Source organism: Solanum pennellii, chromosome 9 (assembly GCF_001406875.1).
Source record: "Solanum pennellii chromosome 9, SPENNV200".
Taxonomy (NCBI): domain Eukaryota; kingdom Viridiplantae; phylum Streptophyta; class Magnoliopsida; order Solanales; family Solanaceae; genus Solanum; species Solanum pennellii.
Genome location: NC_028645.1, coordinates 1,816,743 through 1,837,393, shown reverse-complemented (window position 1 = coordinate 1,837,393; position 20,651 = coordinate 1,816,743). Strand labels below are relative to the sequence as shown.

Here is a 20,651-nt window from a genome sequence, read left to right as displayed (position 1 = left end):
ATACTTCAATTGCGAGGTTCGTTAATGATTTGAGTTTTACCTTTTTAAAAATTTGTCAGTCTAGAAGTGTGTACATACTTTAATTACGAGGTTAGTTTACGATGTTATGTGTTTTACCTTCTTCAAAAGTTTATTAATTACAAGTGTGTATATACTTCAATTACGAGGTTCATATACGGTGTTATTTGTTTTTACCTTCTTCAAAAGTTTATCAATCTACAAGTGTGTACATACTTCAATTACGAGGTTCATGTTATTTGTTTTTACCTTCTTCAAAAGTTTATCAATCTACAAGTGTGTACATACTTCAATTACGAGGTTCATGTTATTTGTTTTTACCTTCTTCAAAAGTTTATCAATCTACAAGTGTGTACATACTTCAATTACGAGGTTCATGTTATTTGTTTTTACCTTCTTCAAAAGTTTATCAATCTACAAGTGTGTACATACTTCAATTACGAGGTTCATGTTATTTGTTTTTACCTTCTTCAAAAGTTTATCAATCTACAAGTGTGTACATACTTCAATTACGAGGGTACATACTTCAATTACGAGGTCATATACGGTGTTATTTGTTTTTACCTTCTTCAAAAGTTTGTCAGATATTTAAAAATTAAAAAAATCCGACCTGCCGGATTCGAACCAGCGACCTAAAGATTACAGCATCTACTACAGTCTTCCGCTCTACCAACTGAGCTAAGGTCGGATTGCTATCTCAGTTCTCACATATATTTATATATAATTTAATGGGTGTTAGATTTTTCAATTATGGTAATTGAAACTTACTGGTTTCTGCAATAACTTTAAGTTAATATTACATTAATAATAAGATTTACAGGTAAATATTAATATTTAATCTTATAAGTAAATCAATAATCAACCTTTTTTATAAAAAAAAAAAACTTTTGTTCTTACATTGGAAACACTAACTCACTCAACATTTGGTGACATTTACATGTTAGGAGCCAATTGATTGTTTTTTGTGTTGTCTTTTAGAAACCTTAAGTAAGTAGTATTGACTAACCACAACAACAAAAATATTCAGTGAGATCTCACAGTGCAGGATTTGGAGAGGGTAGAATATACGTAAATCTTACTTCCTTAGCTCAAGTGAAGATAATCAGAATAATAATACTAAGGGAAAATGACAGTGATGAATGTTGAAGAAGAAGGAAGCTGGCAATTGGAACATGTCAAAGGAACAGGTTCAACGAAGGACATGTCTACAGTGTTCTAGACTACCACCAAGTCAAAAACTATGTGAATAGGCTAATAGCCTAACACTAAAACAACACTCGCCTGCCTACTAACCTTCTTCCCTTGTTTGCAACCCGAAAGCTCTCATTGAACGTCATGTTTTCCGTAAACTATAGATGTGTCATATCCTATCTAATGATCTTTCCCCAATACTTCTTCAACCTGACTCTGTCTCTCCTCGTCCCCACTATCCCTAGCCTCTCAGACCTCCTCATACGGATATATATATATATATATATATATATATATATGCACATCTTCTTTTTAATTACATATCTAAACCATCTCATCTTTCCTTCCCTTATCTTGTCCATCATTCACGGAAAGACTACCTATTGACTCAAAAAGAATATAAAAAGTGGGTAGCAATGAATGGCACATCCATTATACATGATATTGGATTGTGGCCTATACCTAGAGGCAAAATATAAGAATTGTAATTTATGATTGTATAATAATTTTAAGATAATAATTGAGTTTATAATAAGATATTTCATGAATTTTTAATATAAATTATGAACAAAAATTATTGAATTCTCCTAAACACATAAAAATAAAAGCTTTCGATTCGGCCATGACGATAATAATAATACCCTAAACAAGAAGGGATAGTAGACCTATCATTTCAAAACACAATTATATAAGCTTATATTCAGCTTTTCCCTACATGGATAATTCTTTCAACTCCACCACACATTATTGGCCAAAAATATAAAAAATGATAAATTTTGTTATTAACTTATTATGTAATAGTATCAAATTTTAGAGGTACTCACTCAAGGCAATATTTTATCTTTTCATCAAAAGTTGTGTTGTAAACTCATAGGGTCTCACTTCATCATAATTCATAGATTAGCCATATAGGTATGGGGGAACCACCAAATACCACGTCTGAAAGACGAGTATTTTTTCAGTCTTAATCAAAATTAATACAAAATCGTTTTTTAAGAGAATAAAGTGAAACTTTTCAACGTGAATTCAAATTAATACACTCCAAAATAAATACCGAACACCAAATTAGAAAAACATTAAGGGATAATGCCCAAGTACCCCCTCAACCTATGCCCGAAATCTCAGAGACACACTTATACTATACTAAGGTCCTATTACCCCCCTGAACTTATTTTATTAATAATTTATTCCCCCTTTTCGACCTACGTGGCACTATCTTGTGGGCCCAACGATGGTTGACTTTTTTTTCAAACTAGTGCCACGTAGGCTAAAAAGGGGTTGAAAATTACTTATAAAATAAGTTCAGGGGGGTAATAGGACCTTAGTATAGTATAAGTGTCTCTGGGATTTCGGGCATAGGTTAAGGGGGTACTTGTGCATTATCCCAAACATTAATAAATATATGCATTACATGTAATTAATTTTCAAACGTTTATGACACAAGTCTGCGCAAAATGGTTACGTGTAGGCATATATGGTTGAATTTTTAATCGTGTAAAACTTTAGAAACTGCAATATTTGAAGTTTGGGGAACTTATATAAATCTCATTGGCTACTAGTTTAGGAGTTGATTATCTAGATAAACTCTAGTCTGTAATATTACGTATTTTATTAGGTTTTGGTGTATTCAGATACATTCAGATACATGTATCTTGAGATATATGATATTGAAATTAGGTATGATTTATTCAAGATACATTGTATTCAAGTGGATTCGCATGTATCTAGGATACATAACAAATCTCGCTCACCTCCCTTCTCTCTCTTCCGTCTTGCTCATGCTCTCTTATATATTTGGTATCCAAGATACATGTAAATCACGCAAGATAATGTATCTGGTGTGATTCACATGTATTATGGATGTATAACGAATCTCACTCGCCTCCCTCCCCATTTTTCTCGCCTCTCTCCTTATTTTAGTATATCTGGTAGCAAAATAATGTGTATCTTCCTCAATATATAGTCAAAAAATCTTAACTAGTGATAAGATATGTAGTATTTTAAAAATATAGATAATAATAGTATATACGATAGTAAAATATGTCAAACTATATGTAGTTTAATAGACTTACAAATTCTTACGCACGACTCTTATGACTTAAACGGTAATCTCAAAATCAGGTACGTGTGCAACTCAATTTATAAAGAATTGTCGTATATGAGCTTCTAATGAGTTAAAAAAGAGAATATACTTATGACTTACAAATGAAACGTTATTTATAAGTTAGTGTAATATTCTTAATATCGCTCTATTTAAACTCGTCTTAATCTTATATTACGAAAATATATATATATATATATTGATAAGACTCCAGCCTTGTATTATTATTTTTTTGGAAAAAAGTTTTCTATGATAAGTTATAAGTCATTTCCCATCACCCAACTTTAATCAGTATAGAAACAAAGATTGACAAAAATTTGAGTTCAGATTTTTTATTTATTTATTTTTTTATGTGGTTGTCCATGTTATACGTGTGGAATAATCCAAAATATTAGCATTATAATTTATTTTTTATAATTAAGATATTAAAATGAAATGTGATAACATTACATATTATTATTATTCTACTTTTTTATAAGTGGCCTACACATCTCTTCTTTTTCTTGAAACATCATATCATGATAATAGCACTTTTAGTCTATCAGTTATTGTGTGAATATTAATTTAGTTTCCCTTTTTATTTTTTATTTGATATTTGATATTATAATGATATTATTTAAATTTATATTTTATTAAAAATTTTTATAGTAAAGCGATAAAACAATTTCCAACAAACTCTATCAAAAGTTTGAACACGAGACTTTCGATTATTGATGAAAAAATATTTAATTTTTATCACTCCACCACTTTTTTTATTACTTCGCACTCTTCGTGATATTCAACAAAGCATATATAATCTTCCTTATTTAATGTGTATATTTTGTCAAGTTTGTACGTAGGAAATATGCTACGTTCAAATTATTTTTATTGTCAAATATGGAGTAACAATATAAGTTTTAATATAATACACGAATAGTTTAAGCCTTCACACAAGTAAGTGTGAGAGAGGAATTAGCATGAAGCTACTACTTCCTTCGATCGATTAAATTAATAATACAAAGATTAAATTAAATTTTATCAATAAATAAGATAGCAAAATGCTATTAATCCTAAATTTGCAATAAAATAAATATATTCACAAGATGATAAAATATGGAAAAATCTGAATTATTGAATTAATAATATTGAATGCTATTTTTGTGATATTGACTTCTCTATGTAACGCTATCTTATATATTTTGAAACAGTCTATCTTTTCAATAATTTATTTTAAATTAATGTTTTGAATTAATTAAAAAGCTTCCCACCAAAACAACCTACCCCATTTGTTTGAATAATTCCCAAACATTTAAATTATTGATAATATGGACAAAATTAAAAGCATTTCTAAATTTTGATTTCATTTAGATTACTCAAAAGAAACATATAATTTTCTCAATAATATATTGGGTGGTGAAAACACCATTTTTCATCTAACCGTGTTATTATAATTGGTTCAATTTCTTTTTACTATATTTACTTGAATATTGTTAGTTTTTTCTTTTGAGATAAACTCTTTTTTCTGGTCCGGTATTCAATACTTGCATAGGATTCTTGACTAACTTAAATTGTGTCGTATAAGTTAAATATCTATTCAAAAAGTAAATATTTCCTACTAAAATTATTTACATATAAAAAACTTAATCTGAAACCGCTAAGATTTTTTTTCATCCACAGCAATCGTGGTTTCTTGATTGGCTCAAGTAACTTTTCACTTCTTACTTGATGTCATGATACTTGTATTAGGGTCTCGTTCGAATTCACTCAGCGTAAGATTCATTAAAAGAGAAGTATTTTCTACTAAAATTATTTTATATTCAGTATTTAAATTTAAATTTTTAATTAAGAATTGAAAAAATTATAACCATCAAATTCAATTGTAATTTCATGTTGTGTTCAATTAATTATCATATGAAGTGCTTGGTTTTTAAATAATTAACATATGGGGTCTTAAAAAATATTGTCCATAGAAATAATATAAAAGGGTTTTAGATATAATAAGTCAAATTAATCCTTGCTGGGTTAATTTGGTATGTCTCTTTTAATTTTGTTTGATTTTCTACTGAAATAATTTCGTTTAATTTGTCTTTGGTCCCTCAAATAATTATAATATATAATTGGAATAATCTATTTGATTATTAATATAATATAATAGGCATCGAAATTTGAAATTTCTATTTTTAACACATTTATTCTTGTCTAACAAATCGCTATTTGTACTCTTTAGAATCAAATTATAGTATTACTCACAATCGTCAATAATCGCCACAGTCATTATTACCACCATTAGTTACCGTTTATAATTATCACCACTTAACAATCATGACCTAATAGCCACATATTGTCATCGACTATCACCATCATTATTAACCATCACTATATAACGTCAATCATATTATCAGCTACCTCTAACGTAATTAGTTAGTACTATCATCCATCACTATAAATCATCAGTATTAAACCATTAACAATTACTGTTTAGAAATAATCACCACCAGCAGCTACTCTCCGCAACTAATGTCATTAATCAACAAGAATCACTGTCAATCATCATCGTCCACAACTAGATAGTACCACCACCAATTCCATCATATAACTTTTAAAAAATATATAACCAATATTATTTTATATTAATTATATTTTATTTAAACTTTATTGTAAAATATAATAATAATAGACATAAAATGCATATACCACTATACAAATAGAGTGTAGATTCGAGTTAATACCTCAGATGGTCACTCAACTTTGCACTATTCTCTCAGAAAGTCACTCAACTTTCAATTTTCCCTCAAAAGTCACTCAACTATGCACTCTTCTCTCAGAAAGTCACTCAACTTTCAATTTTCCCTCAAAAGTCACTCAACTATCCACTCTTTCCTCAGAAAGTCACTCAACTATCCACTCTTTCCTCAGAAAGTCACTCAATCTATTAAATTATTTTTAATTAAAATTTATTGATATTAATTATTTATATAACAAACCAAAAATTTTAAAAAATAAATTAAATCATTTAGTGATCCACCCACCTAACCCGACCCATTAAAAAAATATGATATGACCCATTTTATTTTATCTTTAATCCTAAATTAAGATTAAAAATAAAATAAAATGGGTCATATCATATTTTTTTAATGGGTCGGGTTAGTGGGTGGATCACTAAATGATTTAATTTATTTTTTAAAATTTTTGGTTTGTTATATAAATAATTAATATCAATAAATTTTAACTAAAAATAATTTAATAGATTGAGTGACTTTCTGAGGAAAGAGTGATAGTTGAGTGACTTTCTGAGGAAAGAGTGGATAGTTGAGTGACTTTTGAGGAAAAATTGAAAGTTGAGTGACTTTCTGAGAGAAGAGTGCATAGTTGAGTGACTTTTGAGGGAAAATTGAAAGTTGAGTGACTTTCTGAGAGAATAGTGCAAAGTTGAGTGACCATCTGAGGTATTAACTCTGTAGATTCATGCAAAAGTGGAAAATTAAAGTAAAGGAGAAAAAAAATAGGAGATACAAGAAAATTAGTGCCATAATGTAATTTAATGGCACTTTCCAATAACTTTTTGCACTAATTATTAGAATGCATTATTAAAAGATACTTAATAATAGTTAAAATCTTCCACTTTTTTCTAAGATTCTTTTATTTAATCAAATCATTAGTCATTTGGTGTAGGTAAAGTCTAAGTAGATTCTTTTGGGGGAAAAAAATAATCATAATATATGCTTTTGAATTATGAGAAAAGATGTGTGAAAAATAGTAAAATCACATAATATGTTAAAAAAATAAATCCAAAACACTTCTTATATATATTATGAAAAAATCATACATATACACAATTAAGTATATTTTAAAATATGATTACTAAAAGTTAAATTATAATTTGTTTTTAATTAATATGAAAATTTTAAAAGATAGATGAATATTTTTGTTGAAAATCTTTATTCATGTCTTTGATTAATAATATATATATATATCTTTTTCTTAAAAAAATGTATATCCTGAAACTTTTAAATAGGAAATAAACAAATCAACTATCAGTAATAACTTTGTGTTTTTTTCTTAAATATAATATTTTATTATGTAGATATTTATCATTGTAATTATAGTTTATTTATTTATTCTTCTACTTCAAATTATCTTAATTTCACTTAGTTAGATGAAATTTTATTTGCAGAATTGTTTAATCTAATAAAAAATTCTCCTTTTTTCTAAGATACCTTTATTTAATCAATCATTGTTCATTTGCTGCTGGCAAAAAATCTAGCTAGATTATTGTTATTTTTCTTTTGGAAAAATCAAGAATATATGCTTTTGAATTATGAGAAAAAGTGGATGGAAAATAGTAAAATCACATGATATGTTGAAAATCAAAACTAATCATGATATATATATTTTTCACATGACTAACAATGTGTGTGTTAATAATATATTATTGCAGTGAGTGAGATGAATAAGATTTATTTATTTTTATTAGCGATTTTAATTTTAAATTTTGAAAATGAAAAAATAAAATAATACTGAGCATTAATTTTGTATTAAATTAGCGATTTAATTAAAGTCACAATCAATATAATACAGTTGTCACTGACAAGATCAAGTTACTGGGTACGTTATCTGCTTGGTCCTTTAGCCCCATAGAGTAGCTTGATAGTTGAACCACTCTCAAGGCAAATAGTGCCCTAGCGGCCGACTCAACATCGATCGATCGGCTATTTATTATATGTTAATTTACCTTGGCTAATAACTACATGTAAGAAAATATAATTATAAAAGTGATCCTTAGGGATTGAACAAAGTTGAGATTTGGTCCCCCATTTTCACAACTTTTCTGTTTTACCCCCACTTATTTAGTTCCCTAGTAACTATGCACTCTACTTTTATACATTTTGAACTTCAATAGTCCTCTCCTTTAATTTATTATTTTTGCATATGTGAAGCCACAAGCCAAAATGTTTGATATCTATATTGGAGCCTAGTAAATTCTTTCCATGGTTCGATAAATAATTTAATAAATTAATTATTTTTTTCATATTTTATATTACAGCTAATCAATATGTTAATGAATTATTAATTGCAAAAAGTTTATTTGTTTAAAACTCAATAAAAAAGAGAATTATTTCTTATTAAAAAAATATTCAGAATTCAAACTCGAAACTTTTCGATTAAGATTGGAAGATCATGTCCCTTTGGAGATTAACATAAACAAAATATATTCTTGAGATGTGAGGTACATAAAAGGGACTAGACATAATAAGAATTAATAAAAAAAATAGATAGAGACAAAAAAAAATTTCTTCTTTATTAGAAAAATAAATAAATACTAACAAAATGAATACACACATTTCATACCCCACCATCCATGCATAGTCCTAAATTGTCCATGACCCTCTTTTATTAAATCATTTGGATGGTAAAAATATTAAATAAATGTTTGCACAAAATTTCATAAATAAAAAAGACACCATTTTCATTATTTTTTTTTATGTATTATTGATTTTTTATTTGGAATCTATAAGCTTGGACACTCAACTACTCTTACAATTGATATTGACAATTGGAACCTATCACAAGACCCCATACCCCACACCCCAAAACCCATACCCAATAACAAAAAAGAAAAAAAAAAGTAGTTCACACAAAATAGGAAATTCATCCTATAAAAGATTGACACGTGTATCATCGATACATCCCACAGCTTCAACAAATCGCTTAGTTATGTTCATCCGATGAATATAAGATACAAAAAGAAAAATTGTTTCACTTTCGCCAACATTCTGGTGTAAGGGAATGATCTCTTTTAAAGTCCCTGCAATAATCGTACACCATATAGTGACTTCGAACCCAATTCATGGCCTGACGTTGTTGCCTGCTAAGGCCACCGGATCTATAGGGTGAGGCAGACACAGGTCGACACCATCGAGACGAGTAGGCGGTGCAACCACTTGCCTTGAAATTCGTGAATTTTCCATAGAATGGTTGGTAGTTATAATCAGCTTTGTATTTTCCATTCTCAGTAGCCCATGAAGATGCATCCCATATGGATCCATATAACCACATTGGCCTTAATGGAAATGTTGCATCACTCCTCCTTACATACCTCCTTATTGGTACATCATCCACCAAAAATCTAAATTACGAAACCGATCAAATTAGTTTTTTAAATATATAAAGCATTCTACGTTCATACTGAATGATATAATAGACATCACATCTCAAGAAGATGCAAAATAGACATCACATTCTAACAAAAGCATTTGAATCTATAACATATAGATCATATTAAAATAATTTTATCGTTACTTCAAAATTATCCCTTTTTTTTTTACGCGTGTGGACCTAATGATTATTAAAATCTATTTTTGTGAAAAATGGTGGAATTTCAAACACTATTGGGAAAAGGACTACAACATGAATTATCCTCTTAACATCAGGGACGGACCCAATAAGCCAGACGCGAATGCTCGAGCACCTATTAATTTTCGAAATTTTTTGAAGTATCAAAATATAACATATGTCCTTAAATTTTTTGAAGTATCAAAATATAACATGGTCCCCTTTATGATAAATAATTAATAAAATAAAGTATCAAAATATAACATATGTCCTTAAATTTATTTGGTGGAAACCATGATTAAATTTATTGGAGGACAACTATATATACTTTAGTGTCAAATGATTTTTGTCGGTAGAATATTTCCTTTATCACTAACTTACTTAAATGAAGTAAATAAATAAAAGTACTTTCATATGAAATCAGATCTCGATAGGTTTATCAGATTGATAATAATAACGATCTTGTTACGTTAGAACTTACATGATTTCTTTGGGACTCCACAAAATAGCATAGTGATGAAATTTTTTTGTGGGATCAAACCACAAATGAAATTTCATTTCTCTTCCAATAATTTTTCCATCACCACTTCCTCTAATATATACATTTGTTTGTAATGTATATGGTTTTCCAAATGTTGTTCCAAGAAATTCTATGTCTACTTCATCATGGAACCCTGGATGTGCTTCATTATTTGAAAGCTATAATTAAAAAAAATTAATGAAATTAATCAATTAAATATACAAACTAATTAAAAATCAAACATATTAAAATAATAATAATAATAATTTTTTTCTTAATCTACACTTTCCTTTTTAATCTATTAGACTGTAATCATCTTTATGTATTTATATTTAAAAATAATTAACTTCGAAATTCTTATTTTATCCTCACGGAAATAATTTATAGTCGTAAAAGTTATTTTAGATTATAAATTCTTTTTTTTTCCTTTAATTTTGTGTCCAATCAACTGTAGCACATGCATTCTCCGTCATTCATTTAAAGTTAAAGGAACTTAGGTAATATTATCCTGATCAAAAGAGCCGTTGAAAATAGAAATACGTTAATATAAATATTTATATCGTCAATCTATGTTGTTCGATTCTTTAAAAATATCAACGTGTGTCGAAAAACATACATAATTAGTACGGCTTTGAAGAATCCAAACAACATAACTTTTATATAAATTAAAACGAAAAATACACAAAATAAAATTATTTACACTCTCACTCCAATCTACATTGTTCAGCTCTTTAAAAATATCAACACGTGTATCAGATTCTCAAAAAAAAAAATTAGAGAATGTGATACTAGTAAAATATTCAATAAATATATCTACAATCTTAACATATATTGTTTGCTCAATAACACATTTTTATCGACGATAATATATTTTTAGATATAAATACGATAATATTTTTAAAGAGTCCGAAAAAATAATTCTTACGTAGAAAGCGGTGATGACTCCGGCCGTATAACCGGGTTGGAGTTTAATAGAAGCCCCAAAATACCCGGATCGAAACGGTTTAACCGACTTGAATCCACTTCCTATACAAAATAATCATTAAAAATATATATTTTTTAAAAAATAAATTAAATTAAAGTAGTAAAACTACTAATCAAGAATAATTAAAGAAAATTAAACCTGAATTTCTATCAAGCCAAATATTAATGCCATTGTTATCTACACTTTGGTGATTAGGACCCCAAAGATTTTTAAATCCTTGATAAAAACTCATGGATTTAAATTTTGTACTTGGATAATATCCAGGTGAAATTGGCCAATAATTAGCATTAGTTGAATGGAGAAAAATAAAACAAAGAAAAATAGGAAGGAAAAAAATTGTTGACATTTTTTTTTTAATTTTTTTGGAAATGAAGAAAGAAAATAAAAATATGAATGGAAAAGAGTGTTGAAAGGAAGGTGGTGTATATGGAAGAAGGGAAGAAAGCATGGTAATACATTTTGATATAAATAACAAGATGAGTGTGGACCCCAACATGACATAATATTATAAATTTATATTATGTAGATTTTAAAAAAATATATATTTTTTGTTCGGTGTTTGATATCTGAAGAATGACTAAAAGTAGTGAGAATTGGAAGTCGTCGGAAATAGGATTATTGATGATCCATCGCTAATTCGTCTATGTGGACGATGGCGTGGTGCAGTCATGCTCTTCTATTGTATGAAGTTAGAGAGGTTGTTTTCGATGTACGTATGACTAAAGTAACATATATGAAAAGGAAGATAGTAGGGAAGAAGTCATGCTATAATTCATTTTTATTATAATATTTTTTTTATTATTTCTCACCTGTTGTTCGATCAATATGTATATTATATGTTACTATATTAAAAAAGGAATTAGCTATAAAATTCATCGTTAAGTTTTAGCTAACGGGATTTTTGATGATCCATCACTAATTCGTCTTTATAGTATTTTTTTTATTTTTCATTGGTATGAGCTTAACTGAATAAGAAATTATATATGACGTACATTGATAATTTGTCACTAAATATCCCCTAGCTAACGAGATATTCTTAATGATCTATCGTAAATTCATCATTAAATAAAATTATTGATATATTTTTGTTGTTTAATCATAAAAAATTAAACTTCAACAATAAGTAATTCTTTTATAATTTTATTTTCAGATTCGAACATAAAATCTCCGAGTAAATATAAAAGGTTACTTATTATTTATTAACCCCACATTTAGGTGGTATGTATTGTAGTTACATGTAGTAAGACTTACTTCATTATTTTATTTTATTTTTATTTGTTTTTTCCTGGTTTTACAGTAAGATATTTTCTCTTTTTGTATAAAGTAATATTTGTATAATAATTTTTGAACATGTGAGTTAAGTTAGTGTCAAAGTCAGTGGCAAAGCTACATGATTTCAAGGAATTCAGTTGAATTCCTTTTTTCTGAAAATTATATTATTCATATTTATAGTAATAAAAATGAATTTTCTTATGTATATAAATATAATTATTGTATTTATTTTATAAGAAAAGAAAAAGCAACTTCTAGCTAATTTAGTTATAAAGGTAGTTTCAAAAATTTCTATTATAAGTTGCAAGGTTCAAATAACACACGTGATATCTTAATATTATTTATGAATATTATTATTAAAAAATTTAGTTTCATTGTTATAAGAATATATTTTTAACAGAAAAATCTTTTAGATAAGGATGAAATCGCTTTTATATCCCTAACGCTAAATTTTCAGACATAAATTTAAATTTAATCGACTTTGAACGAGAAAAAAATAAAGAGACAAGATAAGATACGAGAAAGAAAAAATTGACAGGTAATGAATTAGAATCATTTCTATTAAATGTGCCCCTTTCTCTATTGGTTTGTGTACTTTTTTAAAAAACATTATTTCAAGAATAGCAATTAGGACAAAGAAGAAAAAATTTGGTGTAAAAATATAATGTGTGGTACGATAAAAGAACGTGTTTAAAAAGTATAATTAGACAGTTGATTTAATGTTAACATTAGTAATTACTTTCACGATTTGAATCTGTAACCTATAAATAATATAAAAATAATTTTATCATTTCTCCGAAACTTGAATTTGTGACCTATAAATAATATAATGCATTGGCTCTAGAGGTTCAATGATTTATGTCTTATCCCTAAATGAAAGCAACATCAACAAAAGGCAATATTGGTATATGAATGAAGCACTCTTGCCTTTAAAGCAAATATAAATTAGTAAAAAAATAGTGCTTCTTTTATTTTATTTTATTTCTTTTTTTCTATTTCAGTAAGATTAATTTTACCTTTATTTATTTTTTTACTATATTATGAATGTCAGTGTACTAAAACTGAAGGACTAATTGTGGGGTCCAAAATCTGATTTTAGCCATGGTGATGTAAATGGTGAATAGTGATCATGTCTATGGTAGATAGCAATGGAACCTTTCATATGTGTTCTTTTGTATTTTATTTGGTGTGCACTATCCGTTTTAGAGTCTGACGGATTTAAATTTCGGTTGAAAAGTCTATTTTAATCAAAGGTGATACGAACTCAATCGAAACCTCGTGATTAAATATGATAATAACTTAAGTATCATTTATATGTATTGCTTGGATTCTCCAAAATTGCTACTACGAAAGGGTCGAGCTACAACTTTTCTTACTGGCTAGTAACTTTGGTTCAAATCTTGTATTTATATTTTAGCATTTTCCCTTAATTTGTCTAAATAATTTATCGAGGACCTAGTAAGTCGCATTTTCTACAATTCAGAACTATAAAACTCAAAACTTTTATTTCATTTTTATTATTACACTCATATCGAAATTTTTAAAAAATACATTATTTTTAAAGGATTTACTACACATCAATCCTTCGATAAATTAATCTATATAATTATCACTCTATCATAATCTTTGATGATGACTTTGTTATGTGGTATATATCCCTAGTGAGTGCTCATTGGTGAATTTTTTTCAATTTTATTTGGTCACATATTAATTATTTATTTAATTCAGATACAATGAATTTCATTATTTGATGGACAATTTGTGAAAGTGAACCATATATAATATTAAAGATAGTGCTTCTTGATGATAATTATTAAATTGTACAGAATTTATATAGTCAAAAACAAGCTTTAAATAGAGACTAATAATTTTATTAATTTTGCTAAATTTTATTAAAATCATGAATGATGGGATAAAAAAAATATTAAGATATACAAAAATTAAAATTTATATAAAAAAATTAATATTAAGTGGATTCAACTATTTATATATATTTAAAATATATTATTTTTATACCATTTGACAAAATGTAAGACTTGATGTCAACAATTCATCACAAAAGAAACCTTTTCTATACTAAAAAATAAATAAAATTGCAAATATATATATATATATATATATATGTCAGAAAAAATTGTCCAATCCACATCCAAGAAAGCTGTAAAGTTAGAAACTTTAGGGATCCATTGTTGGAGAATAATTTGTTTTTATTTTAATTTAGGATTTAAAATTAATTTATTATGACAATATAATTTAATAATGATAAATAATAATAATTGGTGGGAGGAGTAAATTGAAAACCTCATAATTCATATTGACTGGTGGTGGAAACTTGACTTAAGAAATATTAATTAGAAAATATCACATAAATTATTTACCAACTATTGTTTTAAATTATTTGCTACTCAACGAAAACGTCAAATTTATTAAATTTTTCACTTTTTAAGAAGAGCGAATTCACTTTCTCACCTGAACAAATGACATAAACAAAATTACAAAGTAAATAATTAAAATATTAAAGGATTTGACACTTGACATTAAAAAAAAGTTATAAAATAAATAATTAGAAAAAAAAAGTTATAAAGTAAATAATTAGAAAAAAATAAATGACAAACAAAATTATAAAGTAAATAATTAAAATATTAAAGGATTTTCACTTTACTTTTTTTAATGCAAGCAAATTTTTGTTTTATTTCAAGCGAAGATATTGATCCCTAATCGATTTATTTGAAATTATCCACTAGTGATAATTAAATTGTCAAATCGCGCTTCTATTATTACATTTATAAATTATTATTTTTGTAGAAATTATGAACTTACGTAGTATAAAAATGTATAATACGTCATTAGCTAGAGAAACAACTTTTTATTTCGTTTTTTAATTACAATTCTAGTTCAAAATCTTTAGTAAATGACTTCAAATTTTATTGACTGCTTTAAGTGAATTGATAAAATATTATCTTCCAAAAAAAAAAAAAATAGAGACAGTGAGATTAAATGTATGGTGATATATTGTTGGCAATAAATGTTAAAAACCTACCAACTTATGAGCAATAAATCTCCAAGCATGTCACCTCCATATTTTTATTTTATTTTATTTACATTTTTATAAGCCTAACGCGTCTATAAAGATTCTTATAAATTTATAAAGATATATCGTAAATAAGAACTAGGTCGATATACAATTCAAATTAATTCAGTCTAAATATTTTAAAAAGATATTTTATTTGATATATTGAGTTTTATAAGATACACAAATAAAACTTTTCTAAAAATTGCACTTAAAACTTAGTAAAATTCGGTGAGTATGATTATAATTCGATTTTTAGCTCAATTCACTTATGATTATAATTCGATTTTTAGCTCAATTCACTTTAACTCAAAGTAGTAGTAATATCTAAGTGTGTCAATAACTTGTCTTTATTAACTTACTTTATTTCGATATTTTTAAATTTAGCTTAACTAGCCTATTTGACACTTCGAAATAGTAAATTATCTGCGTAAACATCATCTTCCTTAGACCCCGCTCTATAACACCATACTAATTTTGTTGTTGAATTTTTGAATTGCTAAGAAGAAAAAGATGACTTTTAAAAAAATAAAAAATAAATAAAATATATATATATATATATATATATATATATATATATATATATATGTGTGTGTGTGTGTGTGTTAGTACCTAATATATGTAGAATTGTACTTTGCATCACAATAGCCACTTTCTTAGACCAGATCTTGGACAATTTATTTTTTCACTGTTTTGTCGGCCGTTGAAATAAATTTCACAAGTAGTCACATTTTACCTTTTGTTTAAAAAATAGTCATTAAATCGTTTCGATTTTTACAAGTGAAATTATACAAAATCGATTAGCCACTCTATTATTGTCATAATAATTACTAACCCTTCAAGGTTAAAAATATATTTATCGATTTGAAATATATAATTTTTCATGTGATAAATGTATGAATTTGTATAAGAAGTTAATTATATCTTTTTTCAAATTTAAATTATCAATTATGTTTATCATAGAAACTTAATTGTAATCACTTCATGACTTTACTTGTATGATTTTTTTCACTATCAAGTTATATCGACATCTGATAAAATTTCAGTAATTAACAAAATTCATTTTTTTAATAAATTGTTTGGGGTGAAGTGGTAGTGGGAGGAATTAAAAAACACGATCCAATGAATTTGAAAAAAAAAATTGAATGAAGAGTCATGTGAAGAAGGTTTTGATACCGATATATTTAAGTTCTATTGTAAGTCTGATATGATAACTCGAAAAAATAAAATATTAAAAGTTCTTACTTTGTTATATATACAATTTATTTATTTATTTTATCTTAAATATGCTTCAATTGTGTAATTATTATTATTTTACACAATTAAAAATTATTTTTTGTTAAGTGCAATGGATAGTGGGCCCCATTGCCGACAGATAGAATAGGCCCAAAATAGCTTTTGGGTCATGGAGTATGGGCCCATTTGAGTTAATACTTTAAAACTTGGGATTCTTGTGATATAATATAAAATTATAAATAGGGACTTTGGACTATTTTAAAAAGATGCTTCTTATATCAATGAAAAAAATAAAATCTTTCAAGGCTTTCACATTCAACAACATAACAAATCTTTAATGTAAAATATTGTTCCCTATTTTGTTTTTTTCTTATGATATATTATGTATATTTTATTTTCCATCAATTGGCTACAACTTTAAGTTGGGTAGATTTTGGAAAGTATTGGATGGCCCACACTTTAAGTCTTGATGTTTTTGGGAGGGATTTATTTGTCCAAAAATGCAAAAGTGGACATTTTTATTGAAATTATTTGCATTTTATTTGTAATATAAAGTAAAGTAAACACTCACTTGGATGTATTAGATGTTAGAGAATCTATTTATCTACTTTGGAGACTCAATTTTTTGGATTTCATAGAAAAAAAGGGAATAATTTCACTATAATCACAAGAATATCTATGATTAACTAGTATAAAATCATAGCAAATAAAGAAGAAGAAGAAGAAGAAACATCAAAAAGATTTACCAAGATTCACTAAATAGAGTAATATTCAATGAATTGTCTTGTGTTACTAAGTTTCAAGACGTTCACTGAATCCTTCACGATGTTTTGGTGGGCAGGTACTACTACATCGAAGCCTTAGAGAGTCGTTGGACTCCAGACAAGCCGTTATGAAGCGTCATCAGCTCAGGTGAGACGATCCAAAAGGACCAGACATAAACCACCTGCTAAGAAAAGGGTAAATAAGACAAGCGATTAAACTGGCAAGTCAGGGATACAAGATGGATTTTTTCAGGGTGTGTAAACTTCCTTATATATTCTGCCACATGTGTCGGTGTGAAAGGATTTTATGGTCTCGATCATTCTTCAATGAAATATTCCAATTTCCACTATAGAAACGACAATCTATTATAATACTTTCGATCCTCAACAACAATATTCTTAAAGTAATGAAATCTTCTAAACCTTTAAAATGAATGAAAAATATTTAAATTAAGGAACATTGTAGTACTTTAAATCTTCAATTACTATACGCTTAAACACCCGAAAGAGATCAATAAAATCTATCACCAATTTCATTTGGAACTAGTGTTTCAAATGATCTAAAACTAGTAGTGAATTGAAGGATAAGTGGTGTGTGTGTTGGGGGGGGGGTTAGAAATTTGCATGCATCAATCAATTTGGTTAGTGAGTTATAACTTAAATTAAAGATAATGGACACACATTAATGTCAATTAGGATATGGAAAATACTACATTTCTACTCACCCCGAGCGATCTTTACTTTATGCAAAGTTTCACTTCTTTCTTCGCTTCTTTTATTAGTTCAACTACGTCGAACATGCAACTATCATAGAGATAATTATTAAAGTGATATGATATTCTTGATAGCAAAGGTGTGATGGTGCCAATTTTATACACTTTCTAGTCACTATTTAATTTTTCTCCTATAAATTTTTAAAATTTTACAAAAATATTTTTTTTGAGAAATTACTCTTTTGGACAATATTAAATTTGATTCTAATATTTTTTTTCACATAACTTTACCGACAAAACACTATATAAAGGTGGTAATCTAATATTTACAAAAAAAATTACAAAAATTTAAAATCATAAATTAAGATTGTCTTATAATATTTCAGTTTGCTCAAAAAGGTTTTCAGATTTGTATAGTCTAAAGGTCTATAAGTAATTACAACAAAATCTTACGAGAGAATTATTTACTAAAAAACTATTTTAAAAAAAGGAGATAAAATGCAAAAATTAAATCTTTATCAATTTTTTTTTAAAAAAACATATATCATTAATATGGTGGCCACCTTATTGTGACTTCTCATGAATATATTTGGAGAGATCTATATATGAGATATAGTATCATATATACATTAATAAAGTAACCAAATAAGAACAAATTTTCAATTCTCTCTCAAATTGATTTGATAGTGATGTTATGTCTTTTACACTTTCATTGGGTGAACTCACTCGTAAAACTTATTCGTATCGAGTGTTTATATCAAGTCAATGCATGTTATGTGTTTTAATTTATAGTTCATTTTACTTCATTAAATCACGTGATAATGCATTTTGCATTTATTTGATGTAAACATTCGGTGCGGCTAAGTTTTTTTCCCGTGAACTCACCTCATCTTCAAGCAAAGGTGAAGAAAAAATATATGTAACTCATATTATGCATATGTTTCTACATTTTCTTTAATTTTTTGTGTTGAAATTTTTTCTTTTGTTGTGCTTTCTTATAATTCTTATCATATTAGAAAAATAGATATGATAAGATTTTATTTTCTTTTATCTATTTGGATAGGGTGACTATAATTGTCATTCAATCATTTTCTATTAAAAATTGGTCATTTAAATTTTCAAAAATATTAAGTTTTGTGAATTAGGTTGGGTGGTAATAGTATTAGCTTTATTCATGTAGTAATTTCTTTGGATTTTTATTGTTTATTATGTTTTGTTATCGCACTATCTTATTCGTTGTTGTTACAGGATAAATATATCCCCGAACTATTGTAAATGGTATGCAAATACCATCCGTCATACTTTTGAGACATTGGTGCCCCTGCCGTCCAAAATTTAGAGCGTATATACCTTTTATACTAATGGACATACACGTGTCATAATCTTATCCACCGACCGACGTTTATTAAATATTGGTTTGACGGATACGATTGTGCCACGTGTCCCTATTTAGTCTTCAGTCAGAGTGAAAGACATATATGATCTAGTTTTTCGATGACAGGGGCACCAATGTGCCAAAAGTATGACGAAGGGTATCTGCTTACCATTTACGATAATTCAAAGACATATTTGTCCTTTCCCCCTTTTTAATGCTTTGTACTGCTTTCCTTATTAGTTGTCGTGTCTTTTTATTGTCGTTCTTTCTTTTCATAACTACTTTGTTTTTAATTACATTTCAATAGAGGATCCTTCAGAATCAGTTTCTTTACCTCCACGAGGAACGAATAAGGTCTGGATACACTCACTCTACTCTCCTCAAACTCAACTTATCGCATTTCATTAGATATATTATTATTGTTATCGTAAATAATATACATTTCATCTTTATCATATCTCAAAGGAATTTTATTATATGTACCAAATTATCACATTCAACTTCAAGATATAATGATTGGATCCTTTTTGGGCCTGATACCGTTACTGTTTTTCTGAATTTAAAGCCCATCTAGCTGCAATAAACGGGGAAAAGTGCAAAAATAGCCAATTTTGGGATAATCCTTTAAATCATAGCCATATGTAGTAAAATTTTAGCAAATTTAACAACTTTGAAATAACTTCAGATATTCACATATTAAGTTTGAAAAATTTCAAAACTTCCAACGTTTTTCACTTGAAGTTTAGCCTTGAAAAGTTTGGCTTGTCAAGACGAAAGTTACAAAGGTTAAAACAAAATATCGGAAATTTATCATTATATAAAGCAAGGAAAAATTTAAATATAACATGTTCAATTGATTATATATTAAATTAGGGTTTGAAATATGTAGCTACAATTGAACAAAAAAGGATCTTCTATCAAATCTTAATAAGTACTATTAAAATCAATTTTTTGGTTATTTGCGCACAAAACATATAATACTGGCTACCATTTAAATGGTTGCATCCAAATAGGCTACGCGATGAAGTTTTTACCAAATAGGCCCATTTAAGGTTATACTAGAATAGTGCTATTACCACTCCATCAATAAGAAA

The 20,651-nt window shown here is 27.1% G+C and overlaps 1 protein-coding gene, 1 long non-coding RNA gene and 1 other non-coding gene across 3 annotated transcripts; 1 reads left to right on the top strand and 2 right to left on the bottom strand.

Moving 5' to 3' along the window:
- Nucleotides 1-622: 622 nt before the first annotated feature.
- Nucleotides 623-706, bottom strand: TRNAY-GUA. Its single transcript is given in 2 exon segments — nucleotides 623-658; nucleotides 670-706. It is a non-coding gene; the product is annotated as a tRNA-Tyr (tRNA).
- Nucleotides 707-8,735: 8,029 nt separating this feature from the next.
- LOC107029216 (probable xyloglucan endotransglucosylase/hydrolase protein 32) lies at nucleotides 8,736-11,549 on the bottom strand. The gene is made up of 4 exons (XM_015230579.1): nucleotides 11,266-11,549; nucleotides 11,068-11,168; nucleotides 10,104-10,321; nucleotides 8,736-9,416 (listed from the first exon to the last, which is right to left on the bottom strand). The coding sequence occupies exons 1-4, from the start codon at nucleotides 11,471-11,473 to the stop codon at nucleotides 9,047-9,049; spliced, it is 897 nt and encodes a 298-aa protein (XP_015086065.1). The 5' UTR covers nucleotides 11,474-11,549; the 3' UTR covers nucleotides 8,736-9,046.
- A 5,441-nt stretch (nucleotides 11,550-16,990) lies between these two features.
- Nucleotides 16,991-17,843, top strand: LOC114078587. The gene is made up of 2 exons (XR_003580206.1): nucleotides 16,991-17,044; nucleotides 17,547-17,843. It is a non-coding gene; the product is annotated as an uncharacterized LOC114078587 (long non-coding RNA).
- The last annotated feature ends 2,808 nt before the right edge of the window (nucleotides 17,844-20,651 follow it).